Source organism: Lupinus angustifolius, chromosome LG01 (genome assembly GCF_001865875.1).
Source record: "Lupinus angustifolius cultivar Tanjil chromosome LG01, LupAngTanjil_v1.0, whole genome shotgun sequence".
Classification (NCBI taxonomy): domain Eukaryota; kingdom Viridiplantae; phylum Streptophyta; class Magnoliopsida; order Fabales; family Fabaceae; genus Lupinus; species Lupinus angustifolius.
This window is the reverse complement of record NC_032009.1, coordinates 35,357,949-35,379,366: the sequence shown is the minus strand read 5'-3', so window position 1 is coordinate 35,379,366 and position 21,418 is coordinate 35,357,949. Positions and strand designations below refer to the sequence as shown.

Here is a 21,418-nt window from a genome sequence, read left to right as displayed (position 1 = left end):
ATTTCAATATCAAATTATCTAAGGTTATATTAGTTCATTTCTACCGATTTAAGAATTGAGTTTTGAATGACAAAGAAACATAAAATGAAGGGTTGAAATCCATAAAATATAATGATGAAATTACTCTGAAGTTTTTTATTTCTTTTTATTCTCCTTTGAAACTCAACTTGTAAACAAAGCTTCAGAGTTGAATTTTGGAGGGGAAATAATAGAAATAAGAGCATTGAAAGCCATAAAATACATTTATGAAATGACTCACAAACCTTCAATTTTCCTTTCTTCCCCTCTAGAATCCAACTCCCAAACAAACTCTAGTTTGTGAGTTACATTTTGGAGGGAAATAAGGAAAAAATGAAGACTTGAGAGTCCTAAAATATACTTATAACAAGACTCTCAAACCTTCTTTTTTCATTCATTCCCCTCCAAAATTCGACATCCAAACAAACTCGACAGACATCACCCCTTAGAATAGCATATGCTGGCAGTTCATGATTGATTCCATTGTTGTGACACCCCAAAACAAGAATATCCATCCATAACATAGCATGTGTCTTAGATTCCCTTTCTCTTTCATTCTCTCTCTCTTCTCTCCCACATTATCATAAAAATATACTTTATATTATGTACTTATATTATTCTCTACTCTCAAATAATGAACTCTATTTCTCTCTCCCCTCATTTTCTCTCACCTACTACAATTTCTTCTACTACTACTTCATATCCTAGTATCCAATCTTTTGCAACAAAACCCATCTCTCTTTTTTGTAGAAACCCACGATTGTGTTCTTTACAAGGTCCAAAGAGTGTGAAAAGGATAAAACTTTTGACCAAAATGACCATATCAAATGATAGTTTACTTGAGGTAGTGAATGAACAAGAACAAGAAGAAGATGGTCCTTCTGAATCTGCTTTGCTTGAACTTGAGAACAATTCTAAGCCTCGTAGAATTGCTCTCTTTGTTGAGCCTTCTCCTTTTGCGTGAGTCATTTCTTTTACTCTTTGAAATGCATGATTTTGATACTATCTAATGCTCATTTTTATGTGAAGTGTGTGAAAATTGAAATACCCTTTTAGTTATTTTTAGTTAATTTGTTCATAGTTTCAAAAAAATGGGGTTTTTTTAATCAAAGTTGCAATTTTTACAACAGTTGACTTTTTTCTGATTCAATGCTGACTTGTTGTTGTTTGGTTAATTGGGTATGGACTTTTAGATCACATGGTTTTTAAAACCTTTTTTGTTTCTTTTTTTGTGTTGTTTTTTGTTCTATGTTGTAATTGAGCATGCTTTGTCTTCATCACTTTTGGAATATTTATTGATGCTTCTCACACTCGTGGATATTTGAGTTATAGATGAAAGCTTTCGATATAGAAAGGACAGGATTTCGAGTCTAGTGAATGGAAAAGTAGGCATTGAGAGAACTTTACCCCTTAAATAAGTCGTACTGGCTTGATTCCAGATTAATCGGAGTCCAATGTGACCATGGAAGACCGAGAATCTCGGAGCAAAAGAATAAAATTAAATACAGCTTATGAATGTGTTTCGAAGAATTAGTAGTTCTAGGAAAGGTCGATAAGAAATTACTCTGCCATGTTTTTAGTCTCTGCATTACAATCCCAATGACATTGCATTGCACTTAGCATTATTCATGTGTTAAATATAAGGCGGCGGCGAAGTGCACGAGGAAATATTCGTGCTATATACTTCATAAAAAGACGTATGGCGAGAAAAGAAAATGTATCTTCCTTTTAAAGAGAATGTTTATTCCGAGTTATGTATATTTTGCAGATATGTCTCCGGATACAAAAATCGGTTTCAGAATTTCATAAAATACCTTCGTGAAATGGGAGATGAGGTAACTTTTTCTCCTTTTTTGTATCTTCATGTGGATATGTTTATTTTCATCTTTGGTGCCTTTTCATTATAACTGTTTCATCATTTATCCTATATTTTTTTCTAACATTGTAAACTAACATGTTAGCTTTATTTGTGCATGTTATAGGTTCTGGTTGTGACAACACATGAAGGAGTACCTGATGAATTTTATGGTGCGAAATTAATCGGATCGCGGAGGTTGCTAACATCGTCCTGTTTAGTTGCTTACCTTCTTTATCTTATCTCTTCACTCTGTCTGCTACATGTATTCAATCAAGATATATTTTAGAATCTTAAACTCGATATCTTTTAGCCATAAGGAACTCAATTTTGGTTTCGTAATCACGAATTCACGACCATTGCTTATTATTTGTCGATTATCATTCAAGCTAATCTCATATGGTGCTTGTATATGTTGTTCACTTCTAATTTTAGTTTCACTAGTAACTTCTGATGGCATTCATATTAACATCATCTTTCGAAATTTGACTTCTTAATATCAATTTAGTTTTTAGAATCTTCTTAGTTCGACGATATGTTGTTTAAAGTTATTGTTGCTAGCACAGCCAATGCTTTATACTAATGATTTTCTTTAAAACTAAAAAAATGGAAAATGCAGCTTCCCTCTTCCCTGGTATCAGAAGGTACCCCTCTCTTTGGCACTTAGTCCCCGAATAATTTCGGCTGTCGCTGAATTCAAGCCTGACATAATACACGCATCATCGCCAGGCATAATGGTTGGTCTGCAATTCCTGTATCTCTTCATTTAGTAACTTTTTGATGCTAAAGAGTAATATAAGAGTGAAGGCTTCTTTATCTCGTACCTAAGAGTGTCTGAATTTTAGGTATTTGGTGCTCTAATCATTGCAAAGCTTTTGTCTGTTCCTATTGTCATGTCCTACCATACCCATGTACCGGTGTAAGTTATACTTCACTCACATATTTTACATGAGAATTTGTATTGTGACGATTCTTCTTCCTACCATTATTTCCGAATATATTTCACATTTTCAAAGCTATGATATCGGAACTTCTTGAGATTAAATCAACTAGTTCTTATTGCCGATCTTGTTGTGCAGATATATTCCAAGATACACCTTTAGCTGGCTGGTGCAACCCATGTGGTGGGTTATAAGTACGTATGCGTTTTGCAGCCTTTATCCGAATCGAAATCATTTCTTTTTCTGAGAATAACATGAACTTACTGTTTTATGTAGAGTTTCTGCATAGAGCAGCGGATTTAACTCTAGTGCCATCGGCTGCCATTGCGAAGGATCTTGAAGAAGCTAGAGCAGCAGCAGGTGATCTTAAACAAAAACCTTATCAAGGGTCTTAAAGCTTTGCTCGATTGATAACTGCGGCAGAACATAAGCATTTATTTATTTACCTTTTCAATGCCGCAATTTTATCTAACTTGTTTCGATTGTTGATGTCCAGCTAACCAGATTCGTCTCTGGAACAAGGGTGTTGATTCTGAAAGTTTCCATCCCCGATACAAGTCCCACGAAATGCGATTAAGACTGAGGTGTGGACCTTTTGTTATTTTCATATGCTCAAAGTTTGATATAATGAGTCTTGATCTTATTCTAAAACATGTGTCATACAGCAATGGTGAACCTGAGAAGCCCTTAATAGTTCATGTTGGAAGGCTTGGAGTTGAGAAGAGTTTAGATTTCCTCAAAAGGTAAAGAACATCTTAAATTTTTCCGAACATATAATTATATAGAAGCTTATGCAATCAATATTTAAAAATGCAGAATATAAACCGGAAAAGCAGTGAAAAATTCTTTGTTGGTTATTGATGTACCGAACCTGAAAGATTGTTAAAAACATTTTCAAGCCTAGCAATTTACCTTAACATGCCCCTAGTTTCTTCTGTTATTGCTTCAGCTCTTCATAGCATGGTAAGTAATAGCATGTAAACTTGAATATCTGTATCTTTCATTGACATTTGAAAAACATGATTTTGCAGTCTCATGGATAGGCTCCCCGAAGCGCGAATTGCTTTTATCGGAGATGGACCATACAGGTGAAATATAGTTACATGTCTTTGCTTTCTGTTTCTTTATCAAATATTTGATGTTACTTTTAAGTAATGTGTTTTCATAAGTAAATGTTTGTATATTAATACTTATAGCTCCTTCATTTCTATCATATAATGGCAACTTACATTGTGAAAAGGGTTTTCTCTTTTGCCATTTTGTTCCCTTTTTGTAAACTGATTTGTCGGAGTCGATGAAGCCTAACTCAGCTGCCTCACATGTCATACTTTTACTCCAAGATTCAAATGTTACTCCCTTCATGATCTCCAGGTCACAAGGCAAACAATCTTATTGTTGCGTCGAGGCTGACCCTCTTAAAACTTACAAAATCTTAAAATTCGGTAACACAATGTATATAAATCTTTTGCACGGTTTAGTAATATGGGTTATTAACTGACAGGGAAGAGCTGGAGAAATTGTTTGAAGGTATGCCTGTGGTATTCACCGGAATGTTAGGAGGGGAAGAACTCTCACAAGCATATGCCAGTGGAGATGTCTTTGTCATGCCATCAGAGTCAGAAACACTCGGTCTCGTCGTTCTAGAGGCCATGTCTTCAGGGATTCCAGTGGTGGGAGCACGCGCTGGTGGAGTCCCAGACATAATCCCTGAAGACCAAGACGGCAAAATCGGCTACCTCTACACTCCAGGCGACCTCGAAGACTGCTTGACAAAATTAAAGCCTCTGTTGGACGACAAAGCGCTAAGAGAAACCATGGGCAATGCTGCGCGATTAGAGATGGAGAAATATGATTGGAGAGCAGCCACTAAAAAGATTCGAAACGAGAATTACGACGCAGCCATTTGGTTCTGGCGCAAGAAAAGGACTGAACTGTTAGGACCCTTACAATGGCTAGCTAAGCTCATTTTACCATCTCCAAAAGCCAAACTTATTGGTGATGCAAATGCACCTTCTAAGGTTTAGTCTGGTTCATTATTGGATGCTGATTTTGATTGAAGCATTGTTTGGGATAAACATTTGGTTGATTAGTATAAATGCATTCATTTGCTATATATATTGGAACAAAAGTTATAGTGGAATGTACCTCATTTTGTGCCATTATAAGGTGGACTTAAAAGTTGAATATCAATTCATAGTTTGTACATGAGAGTAATTGTCATTGACCAGAGAGAAACTTCTGTAGAGACATATATCATGTCATATTTGGAAACAAATGTATTTATGTTTTTTGTGATAATATTTATGACTGGATTTTATTGATTATCTTTACCTACATACATTTTCACATAAGTCTTTCTGGTTATAAGGTACATTGAGCAGATAACATTACTGAATTTATTCACATTTAAAACAAAAATATGGAAGAGCATAACATAAAACTAGAAGATGACAATTGATTAATGTGTATTATATGATGACAAAGTTCATGTATTTGCAATAATTTCAAATACCATCCAATCCAAACAAAAAGTTAATTTCTCTATAGGGAAGGTTTTGGAGCTATGTTATTGGTGTATTTTATGATTATCAAATTTTTCATTTCTCTTTATTTTCCTCTAAATGATCTAGATTTGAGAATTCTTATTGATTCTTCGTTGATAGAATGGAAATGATTAGCATAAGAGGGATCTGCAGACTACGAAAATCAATAGGAAGATCAAAAAGTTGGAAGGAGAAATAAAATTTTAGTTCGGCGCATGGAATTAGCTATGTACTTTATTCGAAGAAACTCAACTCATAAATAGACCATAAACTTTATTTTCTATTCATTTCTATTTAAAACTTAACTCGCAAATATATCCTTAAAAAAAAATTGGTTTTAATAAACAACACCTAAGAGGAATATTTTAAAGATGATGAGGATTAGGGGAATACGAGGATACAAATAATTATGATAATTGTGAAGCTATCTTGGAACTGAAGAGATGATGTTTGGATTAATAGAAAATACATGAGAAAGGTCACGTGTATATATTATTATTATTTAATAACAATAAAACATACATGACATTCATCATGAACATGTGACATTGTTTTTCTGAAAAAATACATACACGTGAACTTGTATTTGCATGGGAATAATATCATATATATATATAAGAAATCACTTTTGGAATATATGACTGTTAATCCCAATGTTCTTATTTACAACGGGCTATAAGTGAATTATTTACAATGTACGGACCTGTCAGAATCGTCCAAGACGGATAATTTAGTACAATAACACACATAACCATAAACCAAGAAAATAAATACAAATGCTTACCTTCATTACTTTTATTTTTATTTTTAAAAGTCTGGCTTATCTTAATCTAATTTTTTTGACAAGTTGTCTAAATTAAATGCATGCCCTGATCACTCTATCTTGTTTGATTCTTTTTTCAAAAAATATCAAGAGTGATAAAAGAGCACGTTTTAGAAGAAAAATAAATAAAAGAGAAGATATAATACTAAGTTGACATATTGTGTTACTCTAACATGTAGCTTTCTGGACAGTAAGTGAAAACCTTAATAATTATATTTGCATGTCAATAATTCTACCTTATATATGGTTATGATTTTAATCAATTCTTCATAAGACTTCTATTTCACTCACATTTAAATACTCAATGAACCGATATTATTAGGCTATACTAAGTTAAATGAAACCACATCTTCTTTCTCAAAGTTTGTATCACTCAATCTATTTCTTATTTTTTATTGGTCGAAAAAGTAAAATATGAATTAAACATATATTAAATTTATATTTTTTGACTAATAAGAACAAAATGGGTACATAAAGTGGTTCACATTTTAGGATAGAAAATGTTCTCAGAAAGTAAATATCTCGGTCTTGCAAATCTTGATAAAATGGAAGTGTAGATGTTTAATGATGATTTTAAGCAAGCTAGTTCTAAAATGGTTTGGATGGGAAGATTTTTATGATTTTTTTAGAAGTTTAGAGTTTTTCTAAAAGTTTGAATTTGATGAAGTTGGATGAACAATGCTTTTTTATTTTTAGGATTTGCCCTTCATAAAAATCTAGGTATTAGAGTTCACGTTTTAAGGCAAAAATAAGTTTAGAGTTATTTATTTTCCATTGATTCTTTAAATTGTTTTTAAAAAAAATCGATTTTTCTACTCTTAAACTTAATCATATTTTGGATTCTATTTGATTTCATAGTTAGCAAATCAACACAGATTAAGACTAAATTCACACCCCTAAATTGAAATACAAAAACATGATAGGGTAAGTGTTGCATTCCACTCCAAAAGACCACCACCTATGTCATGATGTCTACACAAGACTGTCATGCCCTTTGAACAACACATATTTCTATCATTAGCCACATGTCATTTACATATTGTACTCACTTTCTGCTAGACAATAAAAACAAACATATCATATGGTTATGAGACGTACAACATGTTATAAGTCAACTATCCATGTAATATTAATCTGTTAGAGTTGTCCAACACAGGTAAAGCAACTCTTGCTTATCTGGGATAGGTCCGACAAGACAAGATGTTCGGCCATGCTAAAATCTGTCATAAAATGTATCATGTTCCTCTTTACTATAAATAAGGGTACCCCATAGGAAAAATATCTTATCTCTCATTTACTCTTGCATATTATTCTCTCTATTCTTATTTCTCACTCATATACTGACTTGAGCATTAGATAACATTTTTCAAGTACTTCCTTATCGCTCCGAGAATGGTCTCAGGCAAATTCCAAAAGAGTCTTTACTCGAACAACCGCACATCCACCCACATATCACAAAAGAACATTAAGTAAATAAAACATTAATTAATGTCTTATTGACTTTTTAAAGTAACAAATGAAATAAATTAAGGAGAAATTAATAGCTGAAAAATTAAATTATATTATGAGAGAATATTCTTGAAAAGGAAAATTATATATGTAATGAATATGTATTCTCAATACGTATCTACATGTGATTCTGACATAATTCTTCAATGGTTGTATATTATGTAATTAGCAGGACCAGTTTTTGGAATTATTTTCTTTTGAACAAAAATTCTAAAAGTAGTTTTACTAGTAAATTGTCTATTTGAATGCTGATTTGGAAACCCATTATTTAAAGGAGTTTCATTTCTTTGAACTTGGTCCATATATTTGTTTCTATACAACAAAAGAAACAAAATTTCCATAAAAAGATAAAAATTGTTTAAGCAGTTCCCATTTAAATTGGTAAAGTGTGCAAGTATCAACTGATTTGATAGGATTTACATTCCTTTTCCATTTAGTCCATATATCTATACAAATACAAAGTTTTCTTCATTTCATTATTACTTTTTAGGACATATATTTACAATTTTTTCTTTTAAAAAATTATGACCAAGAGAGTGTATATATATGAGTTCAAAATCAACTTTAAGATGAAATTAAAAACTAATCATAATAAACAACATTAGTATTTTATGTATAGTTTTTTGGTATATAATAATAAGATGATATTTTTATCTGAATAAAATATCTTCTTAATAACTAATATCATCTTTTAAAAAATCTAATTAGTAAATATAATATTTTTGAGTGCTTAATATAATGTGTTACTGAGCTGTGATGTGCAAATATCCTTCCTACTATCCAACATTTTTCTAAATTTTAAAATTCAACTATTATTATTTTCTTAAAAATAAGACCTATTTATTAAAATGTCCTTAAAAATAAATTTATTAAAATATGTAACATTAAAATAAAACAGTTTTTTTATTAACAATAAATAAAAGGACATAATTGCAAAATCATATGCATAGATCTCTCTCTTTATGGCCTATATAAGAAAACAAAATACATGGAGTTATAGCAAGTACATAGGGAAGGAATCAGAGAACAAAGGGAAAAGGAAAACATCCTCAATTACTCTGGTAATTGTTTTCTGTAAAGGTAATATCATACTTTTTAACTATTATGGTCACGATATGGTTTCGACAACTTTAATACATAGATATCTGTAATAGTCCTAGACCCAGATTTAAAACCGTGATCACGATAAAATAAAGTTCCTATCCCATCACTGCCCTGAAACTACTGTCATACTCTAGAATATAGGTTTGCATGCATCATTTCAAAAGGTTCTTTTTTTTTTGTCTTCATCACCTTTGGTTAATGTTTTAAATTATGGCTGCAATTGCACTAGCTAGTGCAATTGTGGCCATGACGTTGTAATTGTGGTGAACATAATGTAACTGTACTTTAACACCATGTTGATGTTGGTTTCCTTTGATCTGATATATTATTGAATTCTGGGGTTGAAAATAATCTTGGTTTCATTTTGGTTTATTTTTTTGTTGCTATTTATTAGTGATAAATACACCAACAATGTGTTGGTCTAATGATGTAAGACCCTCCTCGATTTCTGGGAGCAACATTTGTTGATAGGGATTAGTTCCTTACTTGACAAGGTGAAGGATACCTTTGGTAGTACAAAAAAAGTGATAAATCGGAAATTTTCTGTATGCTTTTTGTTATGTTATGAAAGTGGCTTGTGGGTTTTATGTATATGGGTATCTGTTGTTTCTGTTAGGTGTTGCTACCATGCTGTTGGTTTGTGTTTTGAGTGCATGTGATATCATTATAAGCATTCTGCTGCAAGATTAATTGAAAAAGTTCTAAACTTTATTAGTGTATCTCAATTTTGATCACAATAATGGTAATTGAAAATTGAAATTAAGACCTTAAGGGGTTCATTTCATTTACAGTCTATAATGATCATGTGATTGGGAAATATAGCATGAAATTCCATTTCGAATTGATTGATTTCAGTAATGGTTTTCCATCTGTGAATAGTTTAGCACTTCTTATATGTTATGAAAGAAATGTTAAGTTTATGGGGTTTGGAAGGTCATGGTAACAACTCAATCCTATATTCATGTAACTCTGTGAACTATATTCATAACACGATTCGTTGAACAAACGATGCACGGATGAATCACATTAATGGGTACTAGAATTGTGAATCACATTGAAAAAACTTATATGCAGTTTGCTCAATTTTCATGTATGCTTTTTGTTGACTCTTGTATCTTTAATTGTTTTTAGAAATTTGTAAATTGACCTTTGTAGGTAACGAAGAGAAAAAGAATCATCAAATAGGAAACCTCCGGTCATAATATGGAAGATTTCACAAAAGTTCACGACGATGACAACTTATATACTCAAGATGGTACACTCGACATTAAGAATCAACCTGCCAACAAGAAGAAGACTGGAAATTGGAAAGCATGTCGCTTTATTCTTGGTATTGATATTTTTTGTACATTAGAGTCTTTGCTTGTGTAAACATTCAAACCATTTGTGTACACATGAGATAATCAAATTAATTATGACAGGAAATGAATGTTGCGAAAGATTGGCATACTACGGCATGAGTACAAACCTTGTTAACTATCTCCAAGAGCGTTTCAACCAAGGAAATGCAACTGCTGCGAATAATGTTACAACGTGGTCAGGGACATGTTACCTTACGCCATTGCTTGGAGCCTTTTTAGCCGATTCATACTTGGGAAGATACCGGACAATTGCCACTTTCTCATCTATCTATGTAGTTGTAAGTTCATTTTAAAAGTATTGGCATTTAATCTACACTTTTTCCAATCTGAGCTCGTATTTTATTTCCGAAGTTCCTGGTCATTAATTATCAAATTTGGTTGGGCAATCAAGTTTTATTAATATAAAATGTGTTTCCTTTCAAGCATAATCCAAAATTTCAGTGCAAAGTTCATGTCACTTTGTATTTTGTTTTGAGTGGTCAAGCTAATATAATTTCTTTTCTTAAGCATGCTGTTCTTAACTCCATAACAAGGTGGAAAGTTTTATTATAGTTTGAGAACAGTTTGGTACTAATCTTGTCTCTAGTTTCATCTACTAATATGCACATTACTTTTTTTTACTCTTGAGCTGTGTTTCAAAACCTTTTCATGATGATTAAAATGATAAATCAATAGGAGTGTAAGCCGTGTTAATCGTGAATGCCGATTTACTTTTGCAGGGAATGACCCTTCTAACATTTTCTGCTATATTGCCTGGACTAAAGCCTTCTTGTGATGCTAATGTTTGCCATCCAACATCGGGACAAACCGCTACTTGCTTTATAGCACTCTACTTGATTGCTCTTGGAACTGGTGGTATCAAACCATGTGTCTCGTCTTTTGGTGCTGACCAATTTGACGACAATGACGAGGATGAGAGGAAAAAGAAGAGCTCTTTTTTCAATTGGTTCTACTTCTCAATTAATATTGGTGCGCTCATTGCTTCATCGGTTTTAGTTTGGATACAAATGAATGTTGGTTGGGGATGGGGTTTTGGAGTGCCTGCAGTTGCAATGGTCATTGCAATTATATTTTTCTTCATCGGTAGTCGATGTTATAGACTTCAAATAGCTGGAGGCAGTCCCCTTACAAGGATTTGTCAAGTTATAGTCGCAGCCTTTAAGAAATCTAGTGTACAAGTGCCAGAGGACAAGTCTCTTCTTCATGAGACTGAAGATGCAGAATCGAACATCAAAGGAAGCCGCAAACTTGAACACACAGATAAAATGAAGTGAGTTATTAAAATTTTGTTTGCATTTTTATAAACAGTGATGAATAGAAGTACTCTTTTAGTTCTTATTTCTTCATCATATTTGATAAATCATTGGTCAATTAGATCGGAGTTGACAAGTTAAAGTAGTTGCAAGAATCTCCTTTTGATCTTGTCAACTTCAACATAAAGCATCTGTTATTTCTACTTTCATTACAGAGCTTAGTTTAAAATCTCTAATGTAAAAAACCTCTCTTCCCAGGTGTTTGGATAAAGCCGCAGTAGAGACAGAATCAGACCGCGTCAAAAGTTTGCCAAATCCATGGAGGCTATGTACAGTAACACAAGTCGAGGAGCTCAAATCTATAGTTCGATTACTCCCGGTCTGGGCATCATTGATTGCCTTTGCAACCGTATACAGTCAAATGGGCACCATGTTTGTTTTACAAGGCAATACAATGGACCAACACATTGGCCCGAATTTCAAAATTCCATCAGCATCCCTCTCCCTTTTCGACACTCTCAGTGTCATCTTCTGGGCACCGGTGTACGACAGCGTCATTGTCCCATTGGCAAGAAAGTTCACCGGCCATGAACGAGGATTCACACAACTTCAACGCATAGGAGTCGGCCTATTCATCTCCATCATTTCCATGATTGTCGCTGGGATTTTAGAGGTCATTCGCCTCAACATTGTCCAAAAAAACAACTACTACGACCTCGAAACCATCCCCATGACAATCTTCTGGCAAGTACCCCAATATTTTCTTATAGGAGCTGCAGAAGTTTTCGCTAACATCGGCCAAATGGAGTTCTTTTATGGTGAAGCACCGGATGCAATGAGAAGCTTGTGTTCAGCTCTATCACTCACAACAAATGCATTGGGAAATTATGTGAGCACTCTTCTTGTTACTATTGTAACAAAAGTAACAACAAGAAATGGATCACTTGGTTGGATTCCAAATAACATGAATAGGGGTCATCTTGATTACTTCTATTGGCTTTTAACCATTCTCAGCATAATCAACTTCATTGTGTATCTCTTCATTGCTAAGAGGTATACATACAAAAAGGTTGCTCCTTATTGATATGTTCATGGAATCATTTACAACTATATTTTCTATATGTTTGTAATTTCATATTGTTCTACTTTATTTTTCATTTTCTTATGTTTAATTATGTATAAAACCTATTTGGGATGTTTTTAAACTAAGAATAGTTTTGTTCTGTCTTACTTTTAATAAAATTCTCTTCTTTATGTTCCTATATGTATATAAGCTATTTTCTATTTTCTAGGACATGGTTGAGAGCCGGTTTTTGGAGTGAAAATAGGGAAAATAAATGTTTTAGAAGTTTCTATTTCATACTTTCTAATCTTTCTCATTTCATGACTTTTCTTCCAAAAATTAACTTGCAAATATATCCTAACCCGTCGAATTTGTTAGGTTTTTTAAAATGATATCTTTTACACGTGGCACCTTAGCAGTGTTTGAATGTTCAAATCATTAACCACCAAAGTACTAGGTTGCAATCTTTACCACTAATTTTTATGAGAATGTATTATTATATAAAAATGAAGTAATTATAAAGTGCAACTTTTTTGTATTATTTGTGTACTTGTAGAGATTTATATATAATCAATATATCATTTATTATTTATTTTGTTATTTATATTTAAAAATCAATGGTGACTAAATACGAATGGTGAATGATGCAATGATAGTGTAAACTATTACAGTTAAGTACATACATATCCTTTCTCATTATTATAATGTTAAAATATTTAATATTTATTGTTTTGATTTACTATATTTTTATGAGAATGTATTATTGTATGAAAATAAAGTAAAATTATAATAATAAAGATTTAATATCCATATTACTTATTAATAATCTTGTTTTGATTTAGTAAAAATCTTAACTGGTTTAGTGGTTAGGCTAGCAAAATATTCATCGGTTCCATATCTTTTGATTTCTTAAAGTCAAATACTGATTTATATTTTATTTTCTATCTATATCAGTGTTATATTAAGATGTTCGATTTAATCTGATTCAAATATTATATGCGATTTCAGGTCAGTTTAGTGGAAGTTTTTTTATAAAATATTGAAATTACACATACATTCAAAACTCATAAAAAAAACGAAAGCATAAAACTAAAAAAAAAGTAGTGTTTATTAATAACATCAAAACAACATTAAAAAAATGTCCGATAACAATGTAAGAGCAGCATAAAACAACAATAAACACCAAAACATCAATAATGAAAGCAAAAAATAACAAAATATGGCAACAACAACTCAATAATAATAATTAGAATGTGTTCCACAATGAATAATAACAATAATACTTTTATAAAAATAGAATTGATAATAATGCATCTAATTAGAGTCAGCATCGGAATCCTCTTTATTTGGTTATGAGATTGGTTAAAGTTCTAAAAAATGTACCAAATATAATCAATATGATTTAAAAATATCAACATATACATGTGTTATAGAATATAACAAATAAAATAGAGACACAATTTTGGAGTTGAGACTTAGGATTAAGTCCGGAAGACATTTAAAAGTGTTACAACTTAAACTTTACATATTATTTCAGTATGGTTTGGATCTAAGAGATTGAACCAAAATTCGGATCAGACTGATCGGTCTTTTAAAAATAAATTCAATACAATTCCAACATATTCGGTTTTTACAATTTCAATCTATTGGTTTTTGGTTTTATTTTTTAACCGAGTTGAATTTGAACACCCCTAATAAATCATCCTGTGGTTGGTTCAAATAATATATGATAATTCTTGTTAAATAAAACCTGAATTTGAGCCTTGCGTAAAGAAAAGTTGTCTAAAAGCTAGTCTACTATATGATGGATTCATCTGCTCAAAATAATATTATATCTATAAAAGATATATGTGACTAGAAAAATAAATTTTTTGCATTTTATGTTAGACAAATATATAACTTGACATAGGTGTTATCATCTTCTCAATCATTCATTTTCTTAGATCTGATGGATCAAATGAGTGAGTGCAATAAGTGATGAGAAAAATATAATCTTAAATAACTTTTAAGTTTCACCCATTTGGTCCGTTAGATCTAAAAAAATGAATGACTGAAATTGAATATAACTAGTGTAACCTAACTTGGTGGAAACATGCCCTCCTTTTTCTATTTATATTATCTATTTTGAAGAATTTGTTTCTTCCTATTCATCTAGTTTAGATGTTTAACAGTATACTAATTTGCATTTTCTATGTTTAGCCTTATTTAATACTTTCTTGATTTATAGAGGTAGTGCAAAAGATTATTAACCATATAGAAAGAAAGGGTATATTAGGGGAAAACACAAGAAATGTCATACAAATTAACATAATCAAGGACGTCTTTACCCAATATTATTAATATTGTATCAGTCACTAAACTAACCAGGATACTAGTATAATGATATAGCGATTTAACCATAGTTCATTAACTAAACTGCATACTGGCGAAGTTAGATATACATATATAATATATTAACATTTATGTTGAAAAATCAATAAAAAAACCAATAAAAAATTTATTCATTACAAAATTAATTTTAAATAAAAATCAGTCAGTATAACTGATAGGTTCAATTGAAAACCGGTTGATATGATCAATTTCAACTGATATAATTACATGACTGATATAATTATTATATCATGTCAGTATTGAAACCAATTTACTGATTAAACAGTTTATCACAAACTAATTTTTACAATAGTACTTATATTAATAAATAGGAACAAATGTAGTAATATTTATTGACATGTTAAGCGGTGTTACTTTACCATCCTGGTTTATTAAATTGCACGAATATTACTTTTTTTACATATACATGCTTGTAAATCTAGGTATATCATTATAATCATTGAAATGTCAAAGTTTCAAGAGTCCACAACATCACATCAAAACGATAAGGACTATTTATTTGTTCACAATAGCCTATAACTTTAATGTTTAAGTAAATAATACTTTTGTATAAGCAATTATTTAATATTATTCAATTTATATATATATATATATAACAAAATATATCTTTATATCAGGAGATAAATTATTTCATCTGACCACTAAAAATTTAATTTTTTTTACACATGTCATAATTTTAATAGTGAGAATAGATAATTTGAATGGCGATGATGCAGTGACTCATATAGTGTAAGTCAGTGCATAAATCTTTTTCTCTCCCTATATGTAACTTTGAGTGTGACAAATCCCCGACCCACATATTCTGGATAATTTGCTTTTCTTTGTAGTTGTCAATTCTTATCTTCAAAAACTGCTTAGTGAAGTTTGTGCATGCCTACAAAACATATTCTAATATAATGAAATAGCCCAAAGAATCTCAACTGTTCAACCTATCAAAAATAAGACAAAACTTAGGTATCCTAGTTGCACTGTTCCTTAATCAACACACGACATGTCAAAATTGTATTTTTTTCATGAAAACAGTTACATGCCGTATATGGTTTACTTGGGTATATGTTTTGTCACTTTTTGCACATTTGATTACTTCGATACGTGGTAATTTGAATGAACTTTTTTGGTACTATCAAGAGTATCTTTTCACTCCTTTGGTACTGCCCCTTCCAATGACTGTCGCTCTCACGAATTGAACCATCAATCTTGGGGATTTAGTGAAGCCTTAAATAATTAGACCACCGCCTTGTTGGTAAATTGAATAAACTTTGTTTTGTTTTTATTTTCAGATTATTAACCAATTAAATGGACTTTTAAATTATAGTTAAAAAGAATTGAACTTGACATATGATGCAGATTGAAAATCAATTCTTAAAATTATGTTGAATATAATCAATTCTTAATGTTCTTGATGATTTATCCTAACAAGTGAAAGTTATTGTGGGATGGAAGATGGGTTGATAGTTTTGGAAGGTGAGATTGAATGATAAGGAAAGTTCATTTTCCCATGGGTGGTATATAACGTTTTCCTTGTGTGAATAAAGTTATAATATTACATACGACAACAATAATCAAGTCTTAATTCCTGTAATTAGGTTCGGGTGCATGTATCGAACGATTATATTAACAACATAATAAATAATTACAAGTGAAGTGCTTCAGATGAGAATGGCCTAACATGGCAATAGCAATAATGCTCCTAAATATTGTTCTTCTCTACACAAAATCTGCAATATTGTTCTTTTACAAACATGGAGGGTCAGAAATCTGAACTCTTATTCCTATGCTACTTATTATTTTACTGTTCCCCTTGCTCTTGTTACTCTGTCAACACCCTTCTTTTGTCCACACACTTTGTGAGTGTATAACCCAAATGCAATTCGCTTTACGATTCTTCCATATTTCGAGTAATGAAATACCACATCCTATACTTGATACTTGTAAATCAATCATTAATAAGAAATATATAACCCCATGACACATATCAATATCATATACTACAAGAACTTATTGAGGTTGCTGTGCACATAAGTGAAAATATTGCAACTTCTCATGATGATTTCAATGTCCAAACAATCTTAAAATTACCAAGTAACAGTATACACTTGCAACATTAACATAGAAATGTCAAAGGAATTTACTCTACTTTTATAAAGAAATTATCAAAGCAAAGGTGATGTTTTATGGGGACCACTTTCTGGAGTAAGTCACATGTAATAAAGTTTGATTAATTGATGTCAACTGAAAAAAGAAATTGACAAAGGCTATCTCTTGGTGCAATCAAAGCAACAATTTATGACAAAAAGCAAGAGGGGTGAGCCCACCTTGTTACTACTTTTTTCGGTAGAAATATATATCATGTCAAAGTTAAAATGCTCCTAAATTATTATCCCGGGTACCAACAACGTATTGGTCTAGTGGTGTAAGGTTCTGCTAGATCCACAAGGTGACCAAAAGGTCAAGGGTTGGATTCCTGGGAGCGACATTTGTTGGGAGGGGCAGCTACACACCCCGAAATGGATTAATTTCTTATCCGAAGAGTGAAGGGATACCTTTGGTAGTACCCAAAAAAATTATAATCCTTCCCTTCCAATCTTATACACCAAATAGCAAAGCTTTTAATACTGATAACAATCAAGTTTTAGTGTCGGCTTTAAGCTTTATAAGCATAAAGACAGAAAGAAACCATATTGTGTACAAATGCAAAGGATAAGTGCCATAAACCTTGCCATACTTCCCTGGCTATTTCTGGCAACGAAAGAACATAGCAATAACATGGGATTGAAGGAGAATATTCAAGTCATAACTGCAGATATTTGGAGTAAAAGAAACACTGAAAAATCCTATTATCAAGATGAAGTTAAAGAAGCATGCTACTTATGAATACATTGGGCAGTGTGGTTAACACTTAAGACAACAAATTGCAGCAAAATTAACAACATACCAAACTAAATAAAACACCATATGAACCTTCAATGTTTAATACAATTTAGGCAAGGTTCTTGGTATTGAATTGGCCTGGTTACTAATTTTAACAGAACCATTTCTCTTGCTACCTCTTGTGGGAGTCAAGTAAAGTTGTAAGAGACCATTGTCAATGTTTTTAGGAGAGTACCTTGCACTTTTGTTCCTTTCTAATACAAACTCATTTTTTGCCTTCTTTCCATGTTCATTGCTCTCATTACCATTCCTCCTAACAATACCAAATGATCCACCTATGTTCCCAACATTTCTATGACTAACACTGCTATTACTCCTGAATAATCGGCCATTGAACGTGCCGTTAACATCTCGATTACCATTATGATCCCCTCTCAGATCTTGCCATGATTCGGAAAATGAATGCCTAGCACCCTTATTAGCTCTGCTATACCTATCTTCATCCTCATCCTCATCCTTGTTACCACCTCGCCGATGAATAAAACCCCAAATACTCCATGCCTTGCTCCATCGACGCGACTTCTTAGAATTAGACCCTTTCGAATCGCCATTCCCAATCACAGATGAACTATCTTTGAAACCCAACTCGGTTGTCTGTTTCTCTGAACAACAATCACCTCTCAACGAATTCGGCCTCAAATCGCAATCAACGAAACCACCCAACTTAAAAGCATTGACATTGACACTAGTATTAACAATGCTACTGTCCTTCAACTCCACCATCTCATTCACTACGGCTGTCGCAGTTTTCTTTATCGAATTAGACCGATCAATACTCTTCCTCCTCCTAAACGATAAATCATAATACTCTCTTGTTTGTGCAGATCCACCAGGAACATTATCATCATCATTATCATCAAAATTGGTGGGTTCCTCAACAGGAAATTGTGTATCAGTTCTTAAAACATGCATAGGTGCATCTTCTACCAAAGACAACATAGTATGCATTCTTGGAACCATTGTTCTTCCGATCAAATACCCATCCAATGAAGCTCGATGCTCGTCGAAAGAGTACATTGGATCATTCTCAAATGACATTCTACCAATGTCAAGTGAGAATCTTGGATCAGTGTCACAAGAACGCTTTCTCAAACAGTAATCAGAGATTGGATTCTCAACTTGAAATGTAGTTGAAATGGTTTCATTGTTATGCTTCTTCATCTTATGTTTCTGCATCCATTTGTGTAACTTGTTGGTGAAAAGTGAAGGTGCAGACCAGAAACTACCCTTGAAATGTTTTGAAGCTTTTTTGGATTGTTGTGGAGAATTGAGATCTATGTGGGTCTTCATTGTCTTCAAAATTTGTTCTTTTTTTGTAGTTGGATTTTCAAATTCACATTTCCCGAATTGGGGTTCTCTAGAACCCTAATTTCGTCTTCAACAACGTTTTCTTCTTAGTTGTTGTTCAATGCTTTGTTGTTGTGGGAATCATAACATGGAATGGTGAATGTTGATGTTAATTGGTGAGTGACCAAGTGAGTGAGTGAGTGTGCTATTTTACTTTAAGCAAGAGTCCTTAAAATAAAGAATATGATTCCTCTCTTTTACTAGAGAGTCAAATACTGAGAATATGAAGGGATGAATTTTTTGAAGTTATTTAATTCAAAAATAAATAAAAATCTGAACCATTAAAAATTTACTTTTGCCACATGTAATGATCTAAACTATGTATTTGACTCTCCTCTAATGGAGAAGAGCTAGACTCTAAAATAAATGACTCAAACTTAAAACACCACTTAAGAACTCATCACATTTCATGCAAGACTCATATTTTAACTTTTAAGGAAGACTTATCTAAGATTCACTTAAGAGTAGGTATAAAAATGCTCTTATCGTAGGATATGATATTTGATTGTCATTTTGAAGACATATTACTATTAGTAAAGGAAAATGATAGTTAAAATATGTAAATTAGTTTTTATCATATTTTACACTTATTAATAATTTATATATATTTCTCTAAAATTAAATACCTCGTTATAACTAATAATAAGTTTTCTATTTTTCAAAATTTTAGTCCATATCATTATAAATTTTATGTATAATAGTATTAATCTATAATAATAATAAATTTATTGAATTAAAAACTACTAATATTTTTTATGATATTTTTTTTATATTTTTAGTGGATTTTACAAGTAGTCTATCCATTTTAGGGTAAAAATATTATGTTATAAATCTTTTTCTAAGAAGTTGTAGGGTACACAATATAGACATATCCCTCACAGTGAAGGGTTGTGGCACAACAATGTGGTAGTGATGACATGAGCAATGAAGTAATGATGATGGTAATGAGGATATGACAAAGATTGTATGTCCCAAGATATTTTTGTCTTTATGTATCTAGCCAATGAAACTACATAGAATAATTTGAAAATATTAATTTATATTATTATAATATATTTTTTTATTTAAGTTAAATTTTTTAATTGGACAGGACACCGAGTGGGACGAGAATGAAGACAGATGATCCTGTACAACGAGGATAATGGTGTGGAGGGGTAGCCATGGTTATGGTAGTTAGTGACTTGATATGATTGCATATGAAGTTCGGTTACTTATACAATACAACACAAATATTGGGATACCTAAATTTGTTTACATTTAATTACAATATTATCTAGGCATGTTATGGTAAGACCTCATAAATTTGAAATGCCTTGAAGATATAAAATATTAATATTAATGATATGAAATAAGTTAAAAATGATTATATATCGAATGTCATAAAGTATTACTTATCCATTTTCAAGCGCACAAGATTGGTTATTTAACAAATCCACTTTTAAAAAAATAAAGATGTGTTTACTCATCTAGGTTAATTGATAAACATGAAGAAAAGATTGGTTAATATAGTTACTCATAATTATAAACATGTTCCAACTTATCTAATATATGAATTGTTTAACTTAAAAAATATTAATCTATGTTTTAGGAATTCGAGGACCACTAGATTTTAGTACCAAGATGAGAAGAGTTTTTATCTGTTGGATAATAATCTATGTTTTGCTAAAAAAGATTTTTTGCATGCTTTAAGCATAAAGTAAAAAGTGATTTATTAAAGCAAAGCAAGTGTCACAACAAAAATAGAATGTTCTCTACAAGTAGACAAAGTAATACTCTGAATTTGGAACTATTCTCCATAAAGTGTCCATTCTCTTAAGATTGTATAAGCCCAACAACTATGAAACATTTAATTGTTACTCACAATGACTTCAATTATTTAGAGAGGGGTCATTTATCTCTAACAATGTATCATTCTTTCATTCTTTGTCTCAGGTCTATTAAGTATTAGTTAAAAGAAAAAGAAGGATGTGGTCTTCTTGTAGCCAAGCAAAAAAAGTGGTCGAAGATTATCTTGAAGAAATATAGAGTAATGTGAGCCAAGTAAAAAGAGTGGCTATGGTGAATACAACATTATTGCCTTTTCTTTTGGCTACATAAAACTTATTGTAATATACACGAGTACTTAGCTTAATGCATATCCTCTCTTCTTATTCTCATTCTCTTGTTCCAATATTGTGAGAAATATTTGAGTGTTTGAGAAATACTTGCGTGTTTGAGAAATACTTGAGTGAGAGTGATATTGGGTATACTTGGATTTTGGGAAGTGAGTGAAGCATTCA

General features: G+C 31.7%; 3 protein-coding genes across 6 annotated transcripts; 2 read left to right on the top strand and 1 right to left on the bottom strand.

Annotated features, from left to right (window-relative positions):
* LOC109363307 (sulfoquinovosyl transferase SQD2-like) lies at positions 632 to 5,023 on the top strand. Of its 2 annotated transcripts, XM_019609540.1 has the most exons (11): positions 634 to 978; positions 1,787 to 1,853; positions 2,001 to 2,071; positions 2,493 to 2,610; positions 2,719 to 2,792; positions 2,953 to 3,008; positions 3,091 to 3,174; positions 3,311 to 3,398; positions 3,480 to 3,557; positions 3,846 to 3,902; positions 4,316 to 5,023. In XM_019609540.1, the coding sequence occupies exons 1-11, from the start codon at positions 653 to 655 to the stop codon at positions 4,836 to 4,838; spliced, it is 1,542 nt and encodes a 513-aa protein (XP_019465085.1). In that variant the 5' UTR covers positions 634 to 652; the 3' UTR covers positions 4,839 to 5,023. The 2 variants fall into 2 exon arrangements, with proteins under 2 accessions (XP_019465076.1, XP_019465085.1); XM_019609531.1 differs by having other exon boundaries at positions 632 to 978; positions 3,311 to 3,557.
* Positions 8,697 to 12,546, top strand: LOC109363286 (protein NRT1/ PTR FAMILY 8.1-like). Of its 3 annotated transcripts, none has more exons than XM_019609503.1 (5): positions 8,697 to 8,769; positions 9,949 to 10,123; positions 10,215 to 10,432; positions 10,874 to 11,424; positions 11,666 to 12,546. In XM_019609503.1, exons 2-5 carry the CDS (start codon positions 9,997 to 9,999, stop codon positions 12,489 to 12,491), a joined length of 1,722 nt encoding a protein of 573 aa, XP_019465048.1. In that variant the 5' UTR covers positions 8,697 to 8,769; positions 9,949 to 9,996; the 3' UTR covers positions 12,492 to 12,546. The 3 variants fall into 3 exon arrangements, with proteins under 3 accessions (XP_019465048.1, XP_019465055.1, XP_019465064.1); XM_019609510.1 differs by having other exon boundaries at positions 8,714 to 8,750; XM_019609519.1 differs by lacking the exon at positions 8,697 to 8,769 and adding an exon at positions 8,885 to 8,957.
* LOC109363277 (UPF0503 protein At3g09070, chloroplastic-like) lies at positions 17,713 to 19,280 on the bottom strand. The gene has a single exon (XM_019609492.1). It carries the CDS (start codon positions 19,080 to 19,082, stop codon positions 17,832 to 17,834), a length of 1,251 nt encoding a protein of 416 aa, XP_019465037.1. The 5' UTR covers positions 19,083 to 19,280; the 3' UTR covers positions 17,713 to 17,831.

What these genes read in the sequence shown, in the direction of transcription:
- LOC109363307 (XM_019609531.1), top strand. Translation starts at nt 653, where the DNA reads ATGAACTCTATTTCTCTCTCCCCTCATTTTCTCTCACCTACTACAATT. An exon ending in TTCGTGAAATGGGAGATGAG is followed by an intron (nt 1,854 to 2,000) that starts GTAACTTTTTCT and finishes TGCATGTTATAG; the next exon opens with GTTCTGGTTGTGACAACACA. An exon ending in AGAAGCTAGAGCAGCAGCAG is followed by an intron (nt 3,175 to 3,310) that starts GTGATCTTAAAC and finishes GTTGATGTCCAG; the next exon opens with CTAACCAGATTCGTCTCTGG.
- LOC109363286 (XM_019609503.1), top strand. Translation starts at nt 9,997, where the DNA reads ATGGAAGATTTCACAAAAGTTCACGACGATGACAACTTATATACTCAA. An exon ending in AGCATGTCGCTTTATTCTTG is followed by an intron (nt 10,124 to 10,214) that starts GTATTGATATTT and finishes TAATTATGACAG; the next exon opens with GAAATGAATGTTGCGAAAGA. An exon ending in TCTCATCTATCTATGTAGTT is followed by an intron (nt 10,433 to 10,873) that starts GTAAGTTCATTT and finishes TTACTTTTGCAG; the next exon opens with GGAATGACCCTTCTAACATT.
- LOC109363277 (XM_019609492.1), bottom strand. Translation starts at nt 19,082, where the DNA reads ATGAAGACCCACATAGATCTCAATTCTCCACAACAATCCAAAAAAGCT.